At 41.0% G+C, this 23,512-nt stretch overlaps 1 protein-coding gene across 1 annotated transcript in view; it reads left to right on the plus strand.

The window, feature by feature from the left end:
• Positions 1–225: 225 nt before the first annotated feature.
• The window catches only part of LOC141618022 (uncharacterized), a 52,894-nt gene continuing 29,607 nt past the window's right edge, over positions 226–23,512 (plus strand). Inside the window, exon 1 of the mRNA XM_074435146.1 lies at positions 226–348. Within this exon, the coding sequence (XP_074291247.1) occupies positions 226–348 (123 nt within the window). The remainder of the gene's footprint in view (positions 349–23,512) is intronic.

Raw genomic sequence — 23,512 nt, forward strand, 5'->3', positions numbered from 1 at the left:
AAACACTGCAACGGCTAAGTGATGTCACGCTGACAGTTTTGCAATTTCTAGGGTTTTTGCACCGTTACTCCTTTCCTATAAATATGGTGCTTGCGATGGATTTGTTTTTCACAAAATTTCTTCCACTTTTCTCGCTCAACTTTCTCTAAAATTCTCCTCTATTTCCCAGGAATCTTACTCTGCTAATTCATAGTTTCCGTCACAATAAACTATATAATAAAGGATATGGGAGCCAAAAAGCGTCCTGCACCTCAGAAAGCTGCTGCATCTCAGAAAGTTGCTGCTGAGTCTGAACCCTCAGACGTCCAAGAGGAAGAAGTGATGGAAATTGACCCTCCTGCTCGTGCTGTGGCTTTTAAATATCAGGATTCTATTTTCACTGCCCTTCAATCTTTGGATCCTTACTTTCCTGAGGAAAACTTATTGAAAACAAACTATGATAGGGTATTAAGGGAGAAGAAAATAATTCTGAATCGGTGAGGTATGGATTCTCGAGTCTGTCCGATCAGAGCTAATCGGGTGTCACCTGGTTGGTTCTGTATTTTTGAATGGGCGTTTAAAGCAGGCTGTAAGTTACCTTTTACTCCCTTAATGATTGACACTATTCGTGCTATGGAAGTATCACCTTTCCAGATCATGCCAATGGTTTGGAAACTTGTTCATTCCATTGAAAATTTATGTGCTAAACACAACCTGGTAATTACTATTAATGATATCAAGGCAATATATCACATGAAAAATCCTGTTAATGGTCGTTTTAATTTGAGAATCAAGTCGAAAATGTCTCCATTAATTACTAACCTGGACTCTGGAGATGATAAAAGCTGGGCAATGACTTTCATGTTTGTCCGGACTGAGAGCCTGGGGTCGGGCTTTGATTACCTGAGATATCCCCCTCTGGAAAGTGGTAGGTTTCCTGTACCGTTAATTTCCAATATATATTATACGAAATTAGGATGTTTTGGGTTTTCACCTTTGTATTTGACAATTTTCGCAGCCCCTGATTGGAACTCTGATTCTCTCGATGAGGAAGCTATTTCCAGGATAGAGGCTTTCCTCGCTATTCCTGAGTAAGAGAGGGCCTGGCCTGCTAGTCTGGGCAGGGAATTATTGCCCCGATATATGAAGACTAAGCTGAGTGTTGTCAGGGTGCCCAAAGGCAAGCCTAGTTCCACTGCTCTTTCCTGTATGTTTTCTGGATGTTTCTGTGTTTGATTATTGTCTTGTTATGATTTATCTTCTCATATTCATGTCCATTCTTTATATATTCAGTGTTCAGGTCTTCTGCTAGGCTGGCCAGCTTTACTGCAAAAGATTTAAAGGCAGGGGTGGCTAGGATTGCTGAACAGTCCAAGAGCCAGGAGGCTAGTGGGAGTGATAAGACGCTTGACATTCTGGTTACTGATGTCCAGCCTCCTCAAGATCCACCCAGGCTAGTATCACCGGAGGTAGTCCAAGCTCCCAAAAGGAGGAGGGAAGATGTCATCCCTGAAGAGGAGGAGGAGGAGAAGGAGAAAGAGAAAGAGCCTATTCAGGCTCAACCGATCAGGAGTATCGGCGGTGTCGCTAGGATTGATGATATGGATCTTTGCCCGAGCACGAATAGATGAATTTTCTGCCAGGATGGGCAGCCAGCTTTTATCTGCTAATACCCTTGAGTCTTCTACTAGGGTGGTCTCTATCTTGACTTCCCTTGTGACAAAGGCTGCTGAACTTGCTTCTCAAGCTAAGGAGGTTAGCTATAAAGAGATATTTTATTTGTTGTGTGTTCTTTGTGTCACTTTTATATTTGGCTGATTGATATTATTTTTTGTAGGGATTGGATGTTGGGTTGCTCTCGCTTATCAACTCGGGGATGCCAGGCCAGGGTTTCTAGCTTGGAAGAGAAAGTGGATAAAGTTAACCGTGAGTCGCATACATCCAGGAGTAATGAGGTAGTGCTTCAATCTCGGTGGGGACAACTAGAGAGGCGTCCGGGTGCTATAGTTTGTGAGGTGGTCGCAAAAATCCGAGAAAATTTGTCGGGTAAGAGTTAGAGTCGTAAGGGAGGAGTTGGTGCTGAGAAGCAGGCTATGCAAGATCGGTGAAGAAAAATGAAGAGCTTGGTCTTTGAGAAGGAACTAGTGGAGGCGCGGCTTTGCCGATGCCGCTCAAAGTATTTCTTTGGGAAAGGTAGGGTTGATGCTATGAGGGATCCGATTCGATCGGGCTAATTGGGATCCGGACCGTGATGAGGCGGCTTTGGACGCCTTGATATCCAGATTTGGCCAATATGGGTCAAGAAGATGAGGTGGATTCTCCTCCTTCCAAGGGAAAATCTGGAGATCAGGAAATGGTGGATGGTTGTGAGTCGGTTACTGGTGAGAAACCTACTTAGTTTGGAGTTTTTTCTTTTTGTTTTGGCCCATCCAGGGGGGATGTTCCTGGAATGAATATTTAGGTGTTTTTTGGCTTATCCAGGGGGAATGTCCCTGGAATGGATAAATAGGTTTGTGGCGAGGCCAGCTATTTTTGGGTAAATAAATATTTGGTCTTTGTTTGTTCCTTTCTGTGTTTTGATAAGGCATTTGTAGTATTGAATGTCTTACTGGATCGCCGATTATCCCATTTGGATCGAGGCCGATTTTGTCTTGGATCCGCGATTTATTGTGTTATGGGTGGGTTTGTTGCACATGCCTGGGAGGGCTTACGTCCCTTGCACATGCCTGGGAGGGCTTATGACCCATCTATGTTATACAATCCGGGAATAGATTTTCCAGGTTTGTATGTTAAGTTGAGCTCGATATTTTAAGGCTTTTTTGCAACCTGAAAATTGGGTATCGATTGGATATCGGTGGGGTGGCCCCCAATCTTTAAAATTTGTTTTAAATAAAATGCAGTATGTAAAACAAGTATTGAAGATTCTACTTGGTAAAAATAAGTATAAGAATATTGACAAGCATTTGGGCACATAATAGAAGAAATTATATAAGGCATTTATTCATATAATGGCAAGTATCATACATTTAGTTTCACATCGGTCGCAAGAAATGTGAACACGAAAATTATACCGGACCGGGAGATATATTCTATATGTGAAATAGTTTTAAGTGTGCAATATTCCAAGCTCTTGGGATCATTTCTCCGTCCAGGGTTTGTAATCTATAAGCTAGCTCACGACCGACTATTGAGTCAATTAGATAGGGACCTTCCAGGTTGGGGCCAATTTGCCAAAGCATTCTTTTCTTTTGTGTTTTGGAAGACTTTCCGAGGACAAGGTCTCCTACCCCGAATACCCGGCTTTGAGTCTTGTTGTAGCTTTTTGCAACTCTTTCCGATATCTTGCCAATCTAATCTTGTGCATCTCTTAACTCTTCCGTTAAGTCCAGTGTCCTCCATCGAGGTATATTGCTTGTTATTGTGTTCAGCCGCATCTGGTGATGGAACGTCGACCTCACCGGGATTATCGCTTCATATCCATAGACCAAGGAGCGGGGGTTTGGCCTGTGGATGTTTTAGGCGTGGTTCTATCGGCCCCAAAGGACCGGGGGAGCTCTTGACCCATCTACCTTTCCTTCTTTCCAGTTTCTTCTTTATGCGGTGATTACTACTTTGTTCTTTGGATTCTCGCCTCGACCGTTAGCTTTTGGATATCCTGGCGTGGAGGTTACCAGGTCGATGTTCCATTGAGCACGAAGGTGCTTTGTTCTTTTTCGAGTGCGTGCCATTGTCACATACTATTTCAGAGGGGATGCCATATCTACATATGATGTTGTGTTTGATGAATGCTATGACATCCTTTTCCTTGACTTGCCTGTATGAATCAGCTTCTATCCACTTGGAGAAGTAATCAGTCATGGCTAACATGAAAACTTTTTGTCCGGGTGCTTGGGGAAGTTTCCCTACTATATCCATGCCCCACTTCATAAATGGCCAGGGTGTGGATATGGAATGTAGTTCCTCAGATGGTTGATGGATATATGGTCCGTGAATCTGACAAGCTTTACATTTAGAGCTAATCCAGGCAATCGGCCCTCAAGGTGGGCCAATAATAGCCTGTTCTGAGTACTTTGCTTGCCAGGCTTCTTCCACCTTTATGATTTCCACAGTATCCTTCATGGATTTCTGATAATATCTGCTCAGCTTCTTGTGGCTCCAGGCATCTGAGGTATGGCCCAGCCTGCGATTTCTTAAAAAGCACGTTGTTAATAATGGTATATGAAGCAGCTTTTATTTTTAGTGCTCTAGCATCTTGTTTATTTAGAGGAAGGATTCCCTGTTGTAGCCAGTCATAGTAGGGTTTTATCCAAGAATTAGCAACATAAATTGGAAAACTTTCATCTTGTTTATTTATTGCAGGTTCCAATAAATGTACGATGGGTATTTTGTCGAAGTCAAGGGGACTGAAGTTGGATCCTAGGCCGGCTAAGGCATCGGCCTGGGTATTCAAGTCCCTGGGAATTTGGTCAATATTAAAATTGCGGAATTTTGCTTTTAAAATTTGAACAATTTCCAAATAGAGTATCATTTTTGAGTCTTTTGCAGTATATACTCCGTTTACTTGGTTGGAAATAAGAAGGGAATCAGTACGTACCTTTAGGTTTTGCACACCAAGGTCAATACATACCTTTAATCCAGCTATTAGGGCTTCATATTCTGCCTCGTTGTTGGTAGCCTCAAATGCACAGCTTATAGCCTATACTATCTTATCCCCCTGTGGCGATTTTAGTACTACTCCCAGGCTTGTTCCTCTCATATTGGCTGCACCATCGACAAATAGGGTCCATTCTAGGTCTGTTTGGTCGCTGGTCAGTTTATTTACCTCTTTTATCAGGTCGGGTTCTAGGGTCGGACTAAAATCAGCCACAAAGTCTGCTAGTGCCTGTGACTTAATTCTTTGTCCTTGGTTCAAATGTTATGTTGTATGTGCTTATTTGGGTGACCATTTGCACATTCGTCCGGATAATTCTTGTTTCCTAAGTACAGACTTGATAGGAAGATTGGTTCTGACTATTATAGGGTGGCTTTCAAAGTATGGTCTTAATTTTGTGCAACACATAATTAAAGCTAAAACATATTTTTCGAGTAGGTCATACCTGATTTCTGCATCCAGTAGACTTTTACTTACGTAATAGACATGGTGTTGTTGTCCGTCCGCTTCTTTGACCAAGACCGCACCGACAAGAAGTTTGTGGACTGAGCAATGTATCTTTGTCGGGGTTCATCTTTTTGTCTGGTTTTGCCAAAGAAGGAGGAGAGGATAGATATGTTTTTAGGTCTTCAAAGGCAGCCTGATGATCAGGGGTCCATTAAAAGTCCTTGTTCTTCCTTAGCAGGTTATAGAATGATTTGCATCTTTCTGATGATCTTGAAATGAATCTGTTCAGGGCCGCTATTCTTCCAGTCAGCTTTTGTATGTCTTTGACCGTCTTTGGTGATTCTAGCTCCAGGATAGCTTTGATCTGTTCAGGGCTGGCTTCTATTCCTCTTTTTGTCACCATATAGCCCAAGAATTTGCCTGCTGAAACTCCAAAGTGGCATTTTTGTGGGTTGAGCTTCATATTGAATTTCTCCAGTATTTGAAAGGCTACTTCCAAGTCTTTGACGTGGTCTTCTGCCTTTTTTGACTTGACTACCATGTCATCTATGTAGACTTCCATGGTATCTTCTATTTGGTCTTTGAACATCATGTTGACTAGCCTTTGATAGGTTGTTCCTGCATTCTTCAATCCAAAGGGCATAGCAAAGATAACAATATATTCCTCTCTCGGTGATGAAAGTCGTGCTTTCTGGTCTGCGGGGGTGCATCTTTATTTGATTGAATCCATTGGAGGCATCCATGAATGTTAGCATCTCGTGCCCTTTGTGGCATCCACCATTGCATCGATGTGTGGCAGGGGAAATGGATCTTTTGGGCAGGCTTTGTTTAGGTCGGTGTAGTCTACACAGACTCTCCATTTGCCGTTTTTCTTTTGGACGACTACTACATTTGCAAGCCAGTCGGGGTACATTACTTCCCTGATCATTCCCATGTCCAAAGAGCTTGTCAACCTCTTGGTTGATGATTTCATGTCTCTCTACAGCAAATTTTCTCCTCTTTTCTTTGACAAGGCTTAAATGATTTGTCAATATTCAACTTATGAGTTATAACATCAGCATCTATACCAGTCATATCAAAATGTGACCAAGCAAAACAAGACATTTTAGTTTTGAGAAAGTCGACAGATTGGTCCGACTGAGTCCGGGTGCATCCGACCCTACAAGTACTTTCTGTCGAGGTAGTTCGGGTCCAACATGACCTCTCCTGTTTCCATCTGTGATTGTGCAATATACTCTTCCCTGACAGGTGACTTTAATTGCTATGCAAGGGACTTACCTGACTTTGAGGGTTTCAAAGCCCGAGTGTAACATTCCCGAGCCGTCCCTCTGTTCTCCCCGATGGTGGTTATCCCCATTCGGTTAGTATCTTCACACATTGATGGTATGTTGACGGGATTGCTTTGAAATTGTGGATCCATGGCCTGCCCAGGATTACATTATATGAGGATAGGCAATCCATTACTCCAAATCTTTCATATGAAGCCACGCCTTCCACATAGGTTGGCGGTGATTTCTCCAGGGCATTCTTTGTTTCTCCATGAATCCAACCAGACGCTGGATTTCTTGATGATCTTTCCTTCATCTATCTTCATAGCTTTGAGGACGTCAAGCATCACCAAATTAATTGAACTGCCTCCGTCTATCAGGATTCTTGATACTTTAGCTGTGCCAATTTGCATGGTGATTACCAAGCTATCATGGTGTAGATCCGATACTCCCTGCAGGTCTGAGTCATCAAAAATGATAGCAGGCAATGACTTGGACCTTGAAGGGGGCTGCAGTCTGGATTCCCTGGATATTCTTTTGGCAGCTGAGCTAGTCAGACCACAGATTTCTGATCCTCCATTTATGAACTTAACTTCATAGATGGGGGGAGGAGGAGGAGGATCTCTACCGTTCCCTGGATCTCTCTTGTTTTGTCCTTCATCTTTGTTCTTTGGTTGCTGGATTAAGTCCTTTAAAAAGCCTTTCTTTAGGAGATATGCCACCTGTTTCCTGAGTTGGATGCATTCTTCTGTGGTGTGCCCGATGTCCTGATGGAAATCACACCATCTTGTTGGATCTTTCTGGGGTTGTCGACTTCTTGGGCCATCTGACTGTATCTCCCAGGCTTTCCAGGCGTTTGATTAATCCTGCAGTATTAATAGAGAAGTTATATTCAGGAATAGTTGGTAGGTTAGAAAGGTTACCTTTGTGTTCTTGTGCCATGTTGAATTCAGATCTTTCAGGCCTGGAATAGGGTGCTGATCTGGGGTTGCCTCCTTTCTGGTAGGAGCTTTTCCTGTTAGTGTGTCCATAGCCTTGCTTTCCTCCGGATAAGTTCGTTCTGAAGTTGAGATCTTCTTCCAATCTGACATGCTCTAAGGCGATGGATTGAACAGTGGCAAAGGTTGGGCATGCTTTCTTGGTCAAGTCTGCATAGATGTCACCGTCAGCGGGACTCCTTGCTCGAAGGCTTCTACCACTGTTTCTTCATCACACCTGGGAATGGCCACCTTCTCTTTGACAAATCTGGCCAGGAATTCTTTGAGAGATTCTTCAGGGAGTTGCTTTACCCTGAACAGGTTACTGGGTCTTTTGGCCATGTCTCTGCTGCTTGCGAATTGTTGATTGAAGGCAATGATCAATTCTGCAAAATTCTTGATGCTTCCATTTGGGAGATTAATGAACCATTGCAATGCTGCTCCGGTAAGGGTTGTACCAAAGCCTTTACACATGCAGACCGCCTGAGTTCACTGGGTATTGAGGCGACTAGCATTTTTCGTTTGAATATAGCAACGTGATTTTGTGAATCAGAGGTTCCATCATAAGTTCTCATGGATGGAACGGTGAATTTCTTGGGGAGATCAATCTTTGCAATTTCATCTGCAAAGGGTGAGTCAGCAAAGCTGTCAATTTCTACTTGACCACGGTCAGTACTCAGGGTATATTTTCTATTTTGTTGTGGAGTTTTTGGATTTCCTGAAGCATAGCCATCATTATTGCTGCTTCAGTTTTGTTTGTTTCATCATTGGGAATGGTTGGGGTACCGGATAAAGTATCCTTCTCCGGGGTTCCAAAATTGGAGAAGTCAATGTTTTTGATAATGGATGAGAATAGGGTTCCTGGTTCGAATCTGGTCTTAGAGCCCGAAGCCTGATTTTCCAATTTTTTCCTCAGGCTAGACTCAGATTCCTTCAGCCTATTGATTTCTGCTTCTGCTTGGGCTGCCTTCTCTTGGGTTGTCTCCAATTCTTTGATTTTGGCCAGGGCAGCTGCTAATTGTTGTTCTGGGGTGAGTTCCGCCATTTTTGTGTGTGAATGTTAAATGAAAAAAATGATAAAGGGATTTTTTACTGATTGAAGAACTAGATGCCCCACGGTGGGCGCCAATTGTTTTAGCAGGATTTTCCCTGAATGGGTCCGGCTTAATTAAAGAGTGATCTGGGTATCTAGTTTTATAAGTTTGGAATATTTTAAATAAATAAGAAAGAACGACTAAGTATAAAGAATAGAGTTTGTATTATTTTGATAAGCTGAGTACAATCTTGCGTGTGTAGTTGAATAATCAGGAATAGAAACGAGAGATAAAGTGTAAATAATTGACTAATAATGAATGATCTTACAAATGTTAGATTCTGCTATATATAGTTTTCTAAATATTAACGTTACAATGATTTCAAAGTCCCTCCCAATTGTAGGAGCTGTTACCTGATTAATAGGGCATGCTCCCTATTAATCCGCTTGACTTATTCAACTTGTTACCAACCTTCAACTCTTTCTCCTTTACCCGTCTTGATTCATGGACGATTTAGTTTTATAATTGGACTTGGTCTTCCTTGAGAATAGGACACGATTATTCACTCCCTATAACTGCATTTCTTGTTTATCTTCTCAATCCAGCCCGCTTTAATACTCTGCCAGGCTATTATGTACTTATCATTAGGCTCCTCTTCCAGGATTCAGTAACCTGCTTGCTATAATATTCTTCAACAGCTAAATAGTAGTTAGATTTTTCCGGTCCATGGATGCCTTAGTCAGCCTAGTTGGGTCAGGCCAGATAAGAGTCAGGCCAGGCTAAACTGGGCCTAACACTTGGTTTATCAGGAATTGTGATGCAAGTAAACGGATGGCTCTTTTTCCTCTTGTATCAAAGTTGGGAGGGAATTATTTTTTGGTTTTGTAATTGAGGATGGCTTGATACCAAGGTTCGACATGGTTTTCCTCGTCGTTGTTGATGGCGCAGATGTGCACTGGCTCGCTCCTTTTTTTGACACATAAGGGCATAGATGTCATGTCATCGGGTATGTTGACAAGCGCGGCAAATTTCGCTAGGGCATCGGCGAATTGGTTTTCTTCCTGTGGCAAGTGGAAGTAGTTGATTTGGTCAAAGAATTCGGCCTCCTCGTTAATTTTTACTTGGTATGGTGCTAAGCTGTCGCTTCGGATTTTCCATGATCCGGACACTTAATTGACGATGAGTGAGGAATCGCCGTGGACTCTCAACCTCTTGATGCCAAGTGTTATGGCTGCTTGTAGGCCGATGAGGCATGCTTCGTATTCGGCGACATTGTTGGTGATGGCAAAGTCTAGTTTGACTGAGATCGAAACGTGTCCCCCTTCTGGTGCTATTAGAAGGATTCCTATCCCGAAGCCTCTCAGGTTTGATGCACCGTCGAAGTATATCTCCCATGCATCGGTGTCGGCACAGAGGTTGTCTTCGTCAGGGATTGACCATGTGTTGGTCATTGGATCCTCGTTGATGGGATTTTCTGCTAGGAAATCGGAAACTGCCCTTCCCTTGATAACCTTGAGGGGTATGAATTTGAGGTCAAATTCGGATAGCATGAGTGTCCACCTGGATAACCTTCTGTTTAGCATGAGCTTTTCGAAGATGCATTTGACGGGGTCCGTCTTGAAGTAGATGTGAACCGTGTAGCTGCGCATATAGTGCCGCAGCTTCTTTGTTGACCAAAACAGGGCGAGACATGTCTTCTCCAGTTGGGTGTACTTGGTTTCGTATTCAATGAACTTTTTGCTGATGTAGTAAATGGCTCGTTCTTCGTCGTTGACTGTTTGTGCTAGCATTGCTCTCATGGCCGTGTTGGTGACGGTCAGGTATAGGGATAAGGGAATTCCCTGCTGAGGCGGCATAAGGACAGGGGGTTTGGATAGGATTTCCTTTATCCTGTCGAAGGCTTTTTGGCAATCTTTGTCCCACTCGGTGTGATCGGTAACATGGAGCTTCTTGAAGATGGGTTCGCAAATCATAGTAAGTTTGGTTATGAAGCGGCTGATGTATTAGACTTGACCGAGAAATCCCAGAATCTCCTTCTCGTTCTTAGGCCGAGGCATTTGTTGGAGAGCTTTGATTTTGGTGGGATCGATTTCGGTGCCTCTTTTTCTAACGATGTGTCCCAAGAGTTTTCCGAAGGTGACCTCGAATGTACACTTCTGAGGATTTAGTCTCATGTTGTATTTTCGTAGGCGAGCGAAGAATTTTCGAAGGGCGCTGATGTGGTCGTCTCGCTCTTTTGATTTGACATCATGTCATCGACGTATACCTCCCACTTCTTTGTGCATCATGTCGTGTAGGAAACTAGTGGCGGTTATTTGATAGGTTGCTCCAACGTTGATTAGGCCGAAGGGCATGACAGTGTAGGAATACACTACTACAGATACAACCTATAACAACGGTCAAAAACCGTTGTTATATAAAAAAGCGGACGTTGTTAAAGCGTCCGTTGTAAAAGGTTTTAACAACGGTTGGTTTTCTTAAGGAAACCGTTGTGAAAAATATTAACAACGGTTTTAAGTATAAAAACCCGTTGTGGAAAGTGTGACTCAATTTTGGGGGGGAAAGTTATAACAACGGGTTGTTTGTAAATAACCGTTGTTGTTTGTTCTTAAAAAATAAAAAAAAAAAAAAATTAAATATTACTAGCTATAAATATTAAAGCATCCTTTACTAACATATTAAAGCATCCTTTACTAACATTCATTAATTGAAACAACATGGCAATGAACCCTAATTTTATCAACAACGAAGAATGGCTTACACAAACGATTGAAGATGATGGGAAGGTTCTCGTCGGGCTTCCCGCCGATCAACACCCATTAATCAAAGCATCCCTTGAACATCAACGGAATTATTGGATTAAGAGGCGTGAAGCAGTCCGGCTTGTCAACAAAGCCTCATCATCATCATCATCATCATCATCATCTTCATACCCTCGTCGGCCTGTTACTCGCAACTTGGCTGCAGCCAGAGATATGTTGAGTTGTACTCTTCCAACCTTATCTCCACATGCAAGTCGTGTGTAACACCCCGGTTTATAAAAGAAGTCCTCGTCAAGACATTCCCTAATAAAACGGACTGTTACCATCTCGGTTTCCCGAGGTAGTGAATAACAAATTAAACTCCAAGGCAATTTATATAATATTTTAACTTAATTATTACAAATCCTCTTTTCAACTCAAATTACAAGAACTGACATAAATAAAAGTGAAAGTCTTCTAGATGATGATCTAGCTACTAAGTCGTCTGATCCAATGTCTCACGCCCATCCTGCTCCCGTTCTATCTCTTAAACCTGTCAAGTCTGCTCCCCATAAAACGGTTCATCACAGGTGTTCACGAATACACAGGGTCAACCACGAGGTTGAGTAGGGAAAACAATAAAACAATAAAATATGATATGCATGATACTCCGTCACCTCCATCTCCATCTCAACTCATCACACACATCTCATACCCGAACGCCCATGACCATACCGATCCCGGTAGACTATATATCGACCGAAGCCTATCTCGCACCTCAACGGTGAGGACACCAGGCAAGTCCTGCAGAACCCGCCTGGGCCTTATCACAACATCACATCGTATCTCAACATCGTCACTCCTACACCATCCTCCAACTCCAATGCATATGAATGCTCAAAAGAAATTGATGCAACATGATATATATATAAATAAATGAACTGATAAATCACAAAAATCATGCCAGTTACCCGATGTCGTGATATCATACTCAATACGATCAAATCAGTCAATCACCTTCCCGAATATAAATGATAACGTAAATCAACAACCAGGAATCCAGTCAACACAATTCAACAACGATAATAGAGTAAGTGTATTTCCCTACCTCAAATGCCAGCAATTCCAATTAAGCAGTTAAGCAGTCCAGAAAGTAAAGCAATGCATTTGATTATCGATCCTTCACGAATCCGTCACCTAAAACAATTATGATATTTATAATTACTAACTACTAAATATAGCAATCTCCCAAAATAGAAGCTTTCCCGAAATACTATCCCGACACCAACTTATGCCCAACTGATAGCTAAAATAACCCGATTAGTATTTGACCCAACTTCCCAAAATAGAAGGTTACTAAAGTAGAATTTCATAGAATGGAAACTTTCCCGATATAGCAGCCTTTTCATTTTAACAAACCCGTCTCAAAAATCCCGTTTCTAGTTAATTAATTATTATTTTATTTTAATTAACTCGGAACTTAAACCAACACGATAATTTAAACGAATTATACGATTTAAGAAAACCCGCATCCAACATAGAACAACTCAAACAATCCCGACTCAAAACCCATCTCTAATTATATTAAATAACTCGGGAATTAAATTGAATAATTTATTTAGAAGACTCGGGAATTAAATTAATTAATTACGTATATGATCAATTAACGAATTATATTAATTAAACTATGAAAATCCGTTTCCAAAAAAACAAACACAACCCGTCCTCACACTACCCATACTTCACTCTCGCCCACACCCTTAAACCGCCGCCTGAACCACCCCGACAACCACCAGCCGTGGTCCCCACTTCAACCCAGCCACCAACAACCCAGCCCCACTAGGTCGATCGTCGTCACGGCGAGGTGAACCACGGCCGTCAACTGACCTGGTTCAACACCGAGCCTCACCAAACACCTCCATTTCTCTCCTGACCACCACCGCAACCCACAACTACCCCCTGCCAAACAACCACCATTCGACTCGCCACCAACCCACGCACCCAGACACCACAGCACCACCGTTTCGACCTCCCCCTAGTCCACGGTGGTGCCACCCAAAACCTACCCACCCAAAAACCCGTCTGAAACCATACACAAACCCGTTTTGACCACCCCTATCGCTGCCGCCTTTCACAGCCACCATTACCACCCAAAACCACCTCGACAACCACCACCCCTTTCGTCCCTTACCACTCTACCCATATACCCCTTCAACAACCACCCTTAACAACTCCCTAAGACACACAACCACCAACAAAACCCGACAGAAAATACGAAACAGAGGAAAGGAGTTAACTGCTTACCTTTCCGCCACCACAACGGCCACCACGGCCACCCACAGTCGCCGTCATTCGCCCCTAGCTCCTCCCTGCTGCACGGTCACCACCCAGGCTCACTCTTTCTCTCTCTTTATCCGCGAAATCTGAAGTTTTGGTGTTGGTGAAGGAGGGAGGCGTGAGGGAGGCAGATTGAGGGAAGGATTAGGGTAGTGATTAAGTTAATTAGGTTTAGGGTTAGGGTAATTAGGTTTAAATGGGCTTTAGGGTTTAATTGGGCTGAACAATTAATGGGCCATATAAAACCGTCTTAAATAACTTACGATAGCTTAATGTAATTATCGACTCAACAATTACCCGACTTAATTAATATTATAAAATGTATAATAAATAATATTTAATAATATTCATTTAATTTATAATATAAAAATACGGGGTATTACAGTCTTTCCCCCTTAAAATGAACTTCGTCCCGAAGTTCGCTCCCATACCCAAACCTCAAGATGGTATTGTATATCGTACCTACGGACGTCACGCATTTCTAACACGGTTAACACACACTTTTGACACATCAATTAACAGAACAAATACGGAATGTTACATTCTTCCCTCCTAAAAGTAAACTTCGTCCCGAAGTTTTAACTCATCTTCACTTAGCCCAACTAACTATAACTAATAACTTCTTGAGAACCCAAATGTATAACAACTAAATATTCATCTGAGAACACCGTCATCTTCCATCTAAATTCCGATCTCAAACTCAAGTAACTCAATAATCATGGTCGCACTGGACCGCAAATGTAACTCGGCACAAGGCCCCACAACTCAAAACTCAATACCAGTAGTTTAATCACACTCTCCTTTTACACATCAACCAACTAACCGAAGTAAGGTCAAAACATATAGAATTCATTTACATAGGTACCCCACAACTAAACGTCAACTTGGTCAACTATAACCTACAAACAAGTGCAAATTAAGCACCAAGATTTTACACTCCTACCCAACTAGAAACATGGTTACGTCCTCGTAACCTTCATTATTATACCAAAAGATCTCAACTACTGCTATCAACTAAAAGAGGATAAAAGATTCACAACTCACGTTCAAATTAATTAATCCCTACCAAGGACAATCAACATACAAGTTCTCTCAAGGAGGCTACCGTTACCAGTAACAATCATTAGTAATTATTCATTTGACCAATCATTGTAATCTCATACCTTCGAAACATAGGGGGTCAATCACTTAAGAAAGAATTAGGGTCAACACTTTGATAAATCGATTTATGAAATTTTTTTTTTTTTTATAACCTAATAGATCCAGTCTAACTTTGCTTTATATAATGGTACAGGTTTAGGTCAAGACGCAGAATCATCAAATGAAGACAATCAGTTTGGCAGTACTTATCAGCCTAGAAATATTTTAATCCTTATAACAAAAGGTTTGGTATATTCATGAATGACGAATGCACCTTGATTAAACAACGATATTGGAAAGATAACATACAAGACTATCATGCATAAAATTTCGTTCTTGGTGTTAAATTATATTTAGACTGTACCCAACACATTGTTTAAAGATTAGATGTATTTAACTACACAAATTTTACAAATATTCATTATATGTTATGCTAATATCAACTTACCATGTTACACATAATTCACTTAAATCACCACATTACATTTCCCGTTTTGACACTCGTAATTAACCACAACCCACCAATACGCTATATGAACGAACAACATGACTAAATTATCCCACTACTTATGACTCCGTTCTAGTTTCATTCCTCCAGACTAGCAATTATCATGGACACCTACAATCAGATACTGGCTGGAAATCTCATTCCGAATTTATTCTCATACGACAAAATTTAACTTTATTTTCAAAACTTTTACTTTCATACTGAACGGTGAATAACTTTCCTAACATAAATCTTATAACAGGGCCGTCATAGAATCCACTTACAAAATTTACTACGAAACCCAAAATCGATAAACTTAATTCAATTCCTTTAGACAAAACGAGCTTAGGTGTCGACTCATATATTATAATTTACAGGTTCATCTTATTCATTTCAGTCCTATCTTTACTAATGCATGACTATTACCTCAATCATCAGGATTTTAGTTGCACTTCTTTACTCAGTTATATTCACGGCTCAATTAAACGTAACTATAACGACTATCATTGGAACCAATGCATATCATGTGAATCATAAAAGGGTTATCCATTATAATTGCCAATATAATTATCATAAACACTTTTTATTAAAATATAATTGATAGTAACGACTCGAGAATATAGATATGTCAAATGTCGTGTTATATCAAACAGTTTCCTTTATATCACACCCATACAATTACAAGAATCGCTTTAGTATTTTATGATAATATAATAACGAACATATCCAATAAGAAATAACACACTGTTTATTATCGTGTCATAGGTTTAGGTTCAATTGAAATCATTTAATGCGATGAAGTTAATAATTATAACTATGGGCACACAACTCATATGAAAGACATTAGAACTCAGATGACACCCTACACGTGTGCACATTTAGACACAATCATTACTACCACCCATGTGTAAACTTTTAAACATAACTATTATAATTTTCATGCGAGTATATTAGAACAATCAATTAACTTTTAACGCCATCAACTTACAAAGATATGACAATATTATTTTATATTTATATATATCCGACCACTATGCAACTGTTATGGACACACCAGAGATATTACAACATGCCAAATGTATTTAACGTATGCAAACAACTGGACTCGTATAAACATTTCACTCTTGATTAAAATCAATTAAAGCTATTAAATTTTACTCATACTATCATGCCGACAATGTTATCAGCTAAGTTTTAATTTTATCACTTGTTAAGATACCTAATTACTGAACATGCGTGCTACTATCGTCATATAAAATATTATGAATTCACATTATTAAAGCTCATGAATTAACCAAACAATTGTATGAAAACTCAACCTAGAATACACATTTTACAAGTCATGATTCACGTTGTAATTTTCAAAGATCACGATTAAATAACCGTTCGGTTAAAACTTGATTCATATTATTTTTATAAAACACAGAGAGTTAAAAACACAGGGAAAAAGAATTAGGTTTAAGGCACACGAATTCCATTTTTAAAGAATTTTACAACTTAGTTGGTCCAAACAAACATGTGACAGCTATTGGTCCAAAACTTGGTTCAGATTACAAAATTTATTATTTAATATTGAAACATCAAGATTTTTCGTGGCTTATTAATTTGAAAATATATGCGAATCTTCCGATCGATAGAGTTGGAATTATGAGAAAATTATTAATACAATTTAAATGAGGATTTTTACAAAATCGTTGGTCAAAACGTCACCGCACAGGAACTTCCTAACCACAACCTACTAAAATATTTATTACTCCTAATCCGTATATCATATAAGCATGAAACCGACGCCAAATGAACACTAACTCACGAGGCTACCTCTCATAAAATTTTTATCCCTAGGCAATAAACAGAAAAGAAATGGCAGTAAGGTCAATTAAAGAGTAACATCAACCAAAACGAGTTTTTATCACTAAGTCATTCATTTTCTATGTTTCAAATTCTTATAACTATACTATCGATACTAATCCATCCTAGAATCCCTTCGCATCTCGATCTACTCCGTACATCTAATCACGATTGCTATGACTATAAACGTGCAATTCAATAGTGTTTCTAATTACTATCACAATACTATACTAGCATGGCTTTGGGATCACATAACCGCATATTACTTAGTCATAGTAGTGCTATCAACACATCATTCATACCAAATACTTACCGTAGCATTGTCCTGCAGAATGGTTAGAATATATCGGTTTCAAATTATACATCAACTCTTTTATGCAATAATCAATGTATCAATCAATTAACACTTAGGCAACGATATATGAATTTCCTGTTCATCCTTAAGCAACTATTCTACCCTTTCTCTCGTATACACTCATGGTTTCCGGTTCAACTGAGAGGACCACTAGTTCGGTGTGAGAGGGCCCCTAACTCATACCTTACCGTAGTGTGCTCCTAACAGTTCTATCCCGGGGTTCATTTTATTTAGACACATCCTAGGTTCATTGGGCTCTTTGGTTTAGGCCTGAGGATCGTTCGCTCTGATACCACTTTGTAACACCCCGGTTTATAAAAGAAGTCCTCGTCAAGACATTCTCTAATAAAACGGACTGTTACCATCTCGGTTTCCCGAGGTAGTGAATAACAAATTAAACTCCAAGGCAATTTATATAATATTTTAACTTAATTATTACAAATCCTCTTTTCAACTCAAATTACAAGAACTGACATAAATAAAAGTGAAAGTCTTCTAGATGATGATCTAGCTACTAAGTCGCCTGATCCAATGTCTCACGCCCATCCCGCTCCCGTTCTATCTCTTAAACGTCAAGTCCGCTCCCCATAAAACGGTTCATCACGGTGTTCACGAATACACGTGGTCAACCACGAGGTTGAGTAGGGAAAACAATAAAACAATAAAATATGATATGCATGATACTCCGTCACCTCCATCTCCATCACAACTCATCACACACATCTCATACCCGAACGCCAAACCATACCGATCCCGGTAGACTATATATCGACCGAAGCCTATCTCGCCACTCAACAATTGAGGACACCAGGGCAAGTCCCTGCAGAACCCGCCTGGCCTTATCACAACATCACATCGTATCTCAACATCGTCACTCCTACACCATCCTCCAACTCCAATGCATATGAATGCTCAAAAGAAATTGATGCAACATGATATATATATAAATAAATGAACTGATAAATCACAAAAATCATGCCGCATTACCGATGTCGTGATATCATACTCAATACGATCAAATCATCAATCACCTTCCGAATATAAATGATAACGTAAATCAACAACCAGGAATCCAGTCAACACAATTCAACAACGATAATAGAGTAAGTGTATTTCCCTACCTCAAATGCCAGCAATTCCAATTAAGCAGTTAAGCAGTCCAGAAAGTAAAGCAATGCATTTGATTATCGATCCTTCACGAATCCGTCACCTAAAACAATTATGATATTTACAATCCCGACTCAAAACCCATCTCTAATTATATTAAATAACTCGGGAATTAAATTGAATAATTTATTTAGAAGACTCGGGAATTAAATTAATTAATTACGTATACGATCAATTAACGAATTATATTAATTAAACTATGAAAATCCGTTTCCAAAAAAACAAACACAACCCGTCCTCACACTACCCATACTTCACTCTCGCCCACACCCTTAAACCGCCGCCTGAACCACCCCGACAACCACCAGCCGTGGTCCCCACTTCAACCCAGCCACCAACAACCCAGCCCCACTAGGTCGACTGCCGCCGGCGAGGTGAACCACGGCCGTCAACTGACCTGGTTCAACACCGAGCCTCACCAAACACCTCCATTTCTCTCCTGACCACCACCGCAACCCACAACTACCCCCTGCCAAACAACCACCATTCGACTCGCCACCAACCCACGCACCCAGACACCACAGCACCACCGTTTCGACCTCCCCCTAGTCCACGGTGGTGCCACCCAAAACCTACCCATCCAAAAACCCGTCTGAAACCATACACAAACCCGTTTTGACCACCCCTATCGCTGCCGCCTTTCACAGCCACCATTACCACCCAAAACCACCTCGACAACCACCACCCCTCTCGTCCCTTACCACTCTACCCATATACCCCTTCAACAACCACCCTTAACAACTCCCTAAGCCACACAACCACCAACAAAACCCGACAGAAAATACGAAACAGAGGAAAGGAGTTAACTGCTTACCTTTCCGCCACCACAACGGCCACCACGGCCACCCACAGTCGCCGTCATTCACCCCTAGCTCCTCCCTGCTGCACGGTCACCACCCAGGCTCACTCTTTCTCTCTCTTTATCCGCGAAATCTGAAGTTTTGGTGTTGGTGAAGGAGGGAGGCGTGAGGGAGGCGGGTTGAGGGAAGGATTAGGGTAGTGATTAAGTTAATTAGGTTTAGGGTTAGGGTAATTAGGTTTAAATGGGCTTTAGGGTTTAATTGGGCTGAACAGTTAATGGGCCATATAAAACCGTCTTAAATAACTTACGATAGCTTAATGTAATTATCGACTCAACAATTACCCGACTTAATTAATATTATAAAATGTATAATAAATAATATTTAATAATATTCATTTAATTTATAATATAAAAATACGGGGTATTACATCGTGTCCTTGCATATATTCAATCTGTTATTGCAAAATATGAAGCCAATGACCCGGAAGTTAGCGGTATACCAGAGTGGCGTGATTGGTGGCAGGTTGAGAAGCGCTTTTTACGCTTAACCGGGGTTGTTCCGGCTTATTATACATCTTTTGATTTCGATAATTCTTTTGTAATGTATTTGGTTTAAAATTAAATGAAATGATCATTTTGAAAGTGTTGAGTTATGCTTGTTTGATTTGCTTCCATTTCTTCAACTCCATAGATCTATCAGTCATCATCAAGATCTGATTATGGCACAACTTCCTAACATATATGGCACAACTTCCTAACATATATATTAATTAAAAAACAACTCAACCCACACATTAGTATAAATACATTGCATTATCTCAACTAACATGCATTTCCATTATCTCAATAAATTCTCCAAACCCTAAATCGCTAAAACATGCTCGATCCGATCAAGGACGCCAAAGAAGATGGAAATGAAATAATTAGAAACACATACATGGAAATGAAATAATTAGCAGATCTTTGAACGGAACCTAATGGTCGATAAAAACACATACATTGAAATGAAATAATTAGAACAATAAAATAATGACGATGAAACAAACCCGATAATTACGTAACGTACGTAAAGAGACGATGAAATCAACAAAGGATTTGGCGAGAAGATAAAGCGACGATGAGAAAGAGAGAAAGAGACGATGAGAAAGTGTGTGTTTTGTGTTTGTGTTTGGCTGCTGCTGGGTTTGTGTTTGTGTATTAAGGTTTGTGTTTTGTGGTTGCAGCAGACTTGTGTTTGTGTGGTTTATAGTATGGAAGGTATTGACAACGGTTATTAAACAACAACCGTTGTGAAATATGTTTTAACAACGGTTATAAAAAACACCCGTTGTTAAATAAGTTTTAACAACGGGTTTCAAAAATAACCGTTGTGATTACTTTTCACTAACTTTGCGCCAATTTTGCGCCAAATTATTAACAACGGTTGTTCATGTGTGACCCGTTGTTAAAACGAATAACAACGGTTTTTATAACCATACCCGTTGTAATTGATTTTAGTAAAATTCGCGCCATACATTCTACAACGTCTATTGTGATTTTCGTGAATATTCGTTGTTAAAGGGGCGTTGTAGTTGCCTGGATTTGTAGTAGTGATATGTACCTCACTGTGTAGTGAACGCAGTTTTGTGCATGTCTTCTTCAGCCATTTTGATTTGGTTGTACCTAGCATACCCATCCATGAATGATAATAGGGCGTGCTAGCGGTGTTGTCTACCAAGATGTCAACGTGCGGTAGAGGGAAGTCGTCCTTTGGAGTTGCCTTGTTTAGGTCTCTAAAGTCGACGCAAACCCGAATTCTTCCATCTTTCTTCGGTATGAGGACTATGTTAGCCACCCAGTCAGAATATTCAGAAACTTTGATGAATCCAGCTTTGAATTGTTTGTCTACCTCTTCCTTGATTTTCAGGGCCCATTCAGGGGGCATGCGGCGCAACTTTTGCTTCACGGGTTTAGCTTCGAGCTTAATGGGTATCCTGTGCTCTGCAATCTCTCTGTCGATCCCAGGCATGTCTTTGTAGGACCATGCGAAGACGTCCTTGTATTCGTGCAAGAGGTCGATGAATTATTGTCTTTCCGAGGGGTCAAGGGTGGTCCCTACCCTAAGTTCTTGAGGTGTATTGTCGGTCCCTACGTTGATGGGTTCGGTCTCCTCAATGATGGGTGTTCTATGTTCGCGTTTGTCGAGCTCTTTGGCTAGGTGAGGTGGGTAGTCACTCAAGTCAAATTCCTCATATTCATTCAGAATTGCATTGCAGTTAGATTGAAACGAGTCGTAAGCAAACTTAGCATTCATTAAGTCGACCTGAGCGAAAAGCTCGGATAGGACAGACATCTCATGGGGAGTTAGAGGCGACGCAGTAGAGGAGGTGGCCCCTGGAACAAGCTCTAGGTTGCTACCTTCTATGGGAGTGGGGGTGACCTTAGTTGACTCAGCCTCTGAGACGGTCATAAGCTTGTGACAAAACAATGGAAAGGGGACTTTGCCAGGGATGTCGGGAGTGTTAGGACCTAAGACAGACTCTGACTCAGACTTGTCATCATACTCAGACTCAGACTCGGTCTCATCTTCACTTCCCTCCTTGAACATAGGGCCTTCTCCAGTTGTGATCTTGAGAACACAACATTGACGGTCGGTCCACTTGACAGTCTTCCTCCAGCCTTGGATAGTTTTTTCTGGGTTAGCATTATAGATCAAGGCAGTAGGGTCAAACTGGTTGTCTTTGAGAGCAATGTTTATGATGTCCTCGTAGTTGAGGTGCTTGATATTGTCTTCTCCGAAAAGGAGGCTCACAGCTCTCCCGTCCAGGCAAGGGGTCAATTCAGACTTGATCGATGCAGCATTGGTGTTGTTGTCAGGGATGAAATAGCAATCTTGAAAGACTTCTATACCCGGATGTTTGACCTTTGTTATGAGGTCGTAGGTTGACTTAGGAAAGCCGTTGTAAAGTTCAGACTCTCCCTTGATGATGAAATAGCCGCTGAGGGTCAAGTGGTAGGGGCGGAGGATGACTTCTTGCTTTTTACGCTTCCTTACGAGGAGACCCATTTCCCGGATGTCTTCATCAGTCAGCTCGTAGCCTAGTCCGAAAGGGATGTTGGGGACCTTGGCCTGTTTCAGGGGAGGCAAGGTGTTTTTCAGCGAGTTAAGAGGCATGCCCGGGAAGTACCCCTGGCGCATCAAGATGTGGTTGATCGTGAGGTTTGAGAATGGATCACAATCAAAAGGTGATGGTTTGTTGGTTAGGGCGTTCACGGCTTGGAATACTCACATTTCGTTGTCGACCTCTTCAATGAATTGAGAGGCTATCTCCTTTTTCATGAAAGCTTTGATCGGGAACGCATGAATTGTGATTGTTTTTCCGTTTAAGGGGACCCTGATTTTCTTGTGAAGGGTTCATATGACGGCTTTGGCAGCATGGATCCAGGGGCGCCTTAGAAGCATGTTGAATGATGCGTCGATGTCGACCACTTGGAAACTGGCTTGGCTCTCCAAAGGTCCCGTCTTGATGGTTAGGGTGATAAGACCTGCGACCTATCGGCGAGTGCTGCCGTAGGTGCGAACTCCTTGATTGGTCGGGATTAGGTCAGCTTCCTTGATCGCTAGTTGTGGACATGAGGCCACGGGGGCGCTTGGGAAACAAGCGTTTGCATTTGTGGAGTCGCCACCAATTTTTATGGGAAATTGGAACCGTTCGAATACTTCGTGTCATGTCAAGACACAAAGTAGTGACATGAACACTAAGCAATCGTTACCCTTAGCATTCTATGCCTAGAATGACTCTCGTGGATGCCAATGAACAAGGATGTTCACAGAGATCTGGAGTAAGGGGTGAGGGTACGTATGAGGAAGCTCTTTTGATCGAACACCTAATCCCGCCCGCCTCGATAGCGACCTCTACTAATGATTTGGGAAATCGTCTATACTTGATATATCGTCGATTATATGCATCCAATGCAACATCCAAGTTTTAATCCTAACATGTGAGAATTAATACTAAGTCGGTGAAACATGTAGTTTAGCATACAATTGGGTCGAATCGGGATTTAAGTTCAACTACATGTGAAGGCATACAAATGATACAATAAAAGAAATACAATAAATACAATAGAAAATTACAATAATTACAATGGATTTAGCGATTTATGTCGAAAATACCTTTAAAACGGATAAATTGAGAAAAAGAATAAAAGAATGAATTAACGAACAGATGATTAGGCGATAATACGGTTAATAATTAATTATACGTAGACTAATTAAACAGGTCAAGGCAGAACGGAA

The sequence above is a fragment of the Silene latifolia genome, chromosome X (genome assembly GCF_048544455.1).
Source record: "Silene latifolia isolate original U9 population chromosome X, ASM4854445v1, whole genome shotgun sequence".
NCBI lineage: Eukaryota > Viridiplantae > Streptophyta > Magnoliopsida > Caryophyllales > Caryophyllaceae > Silene > Silene latifolia.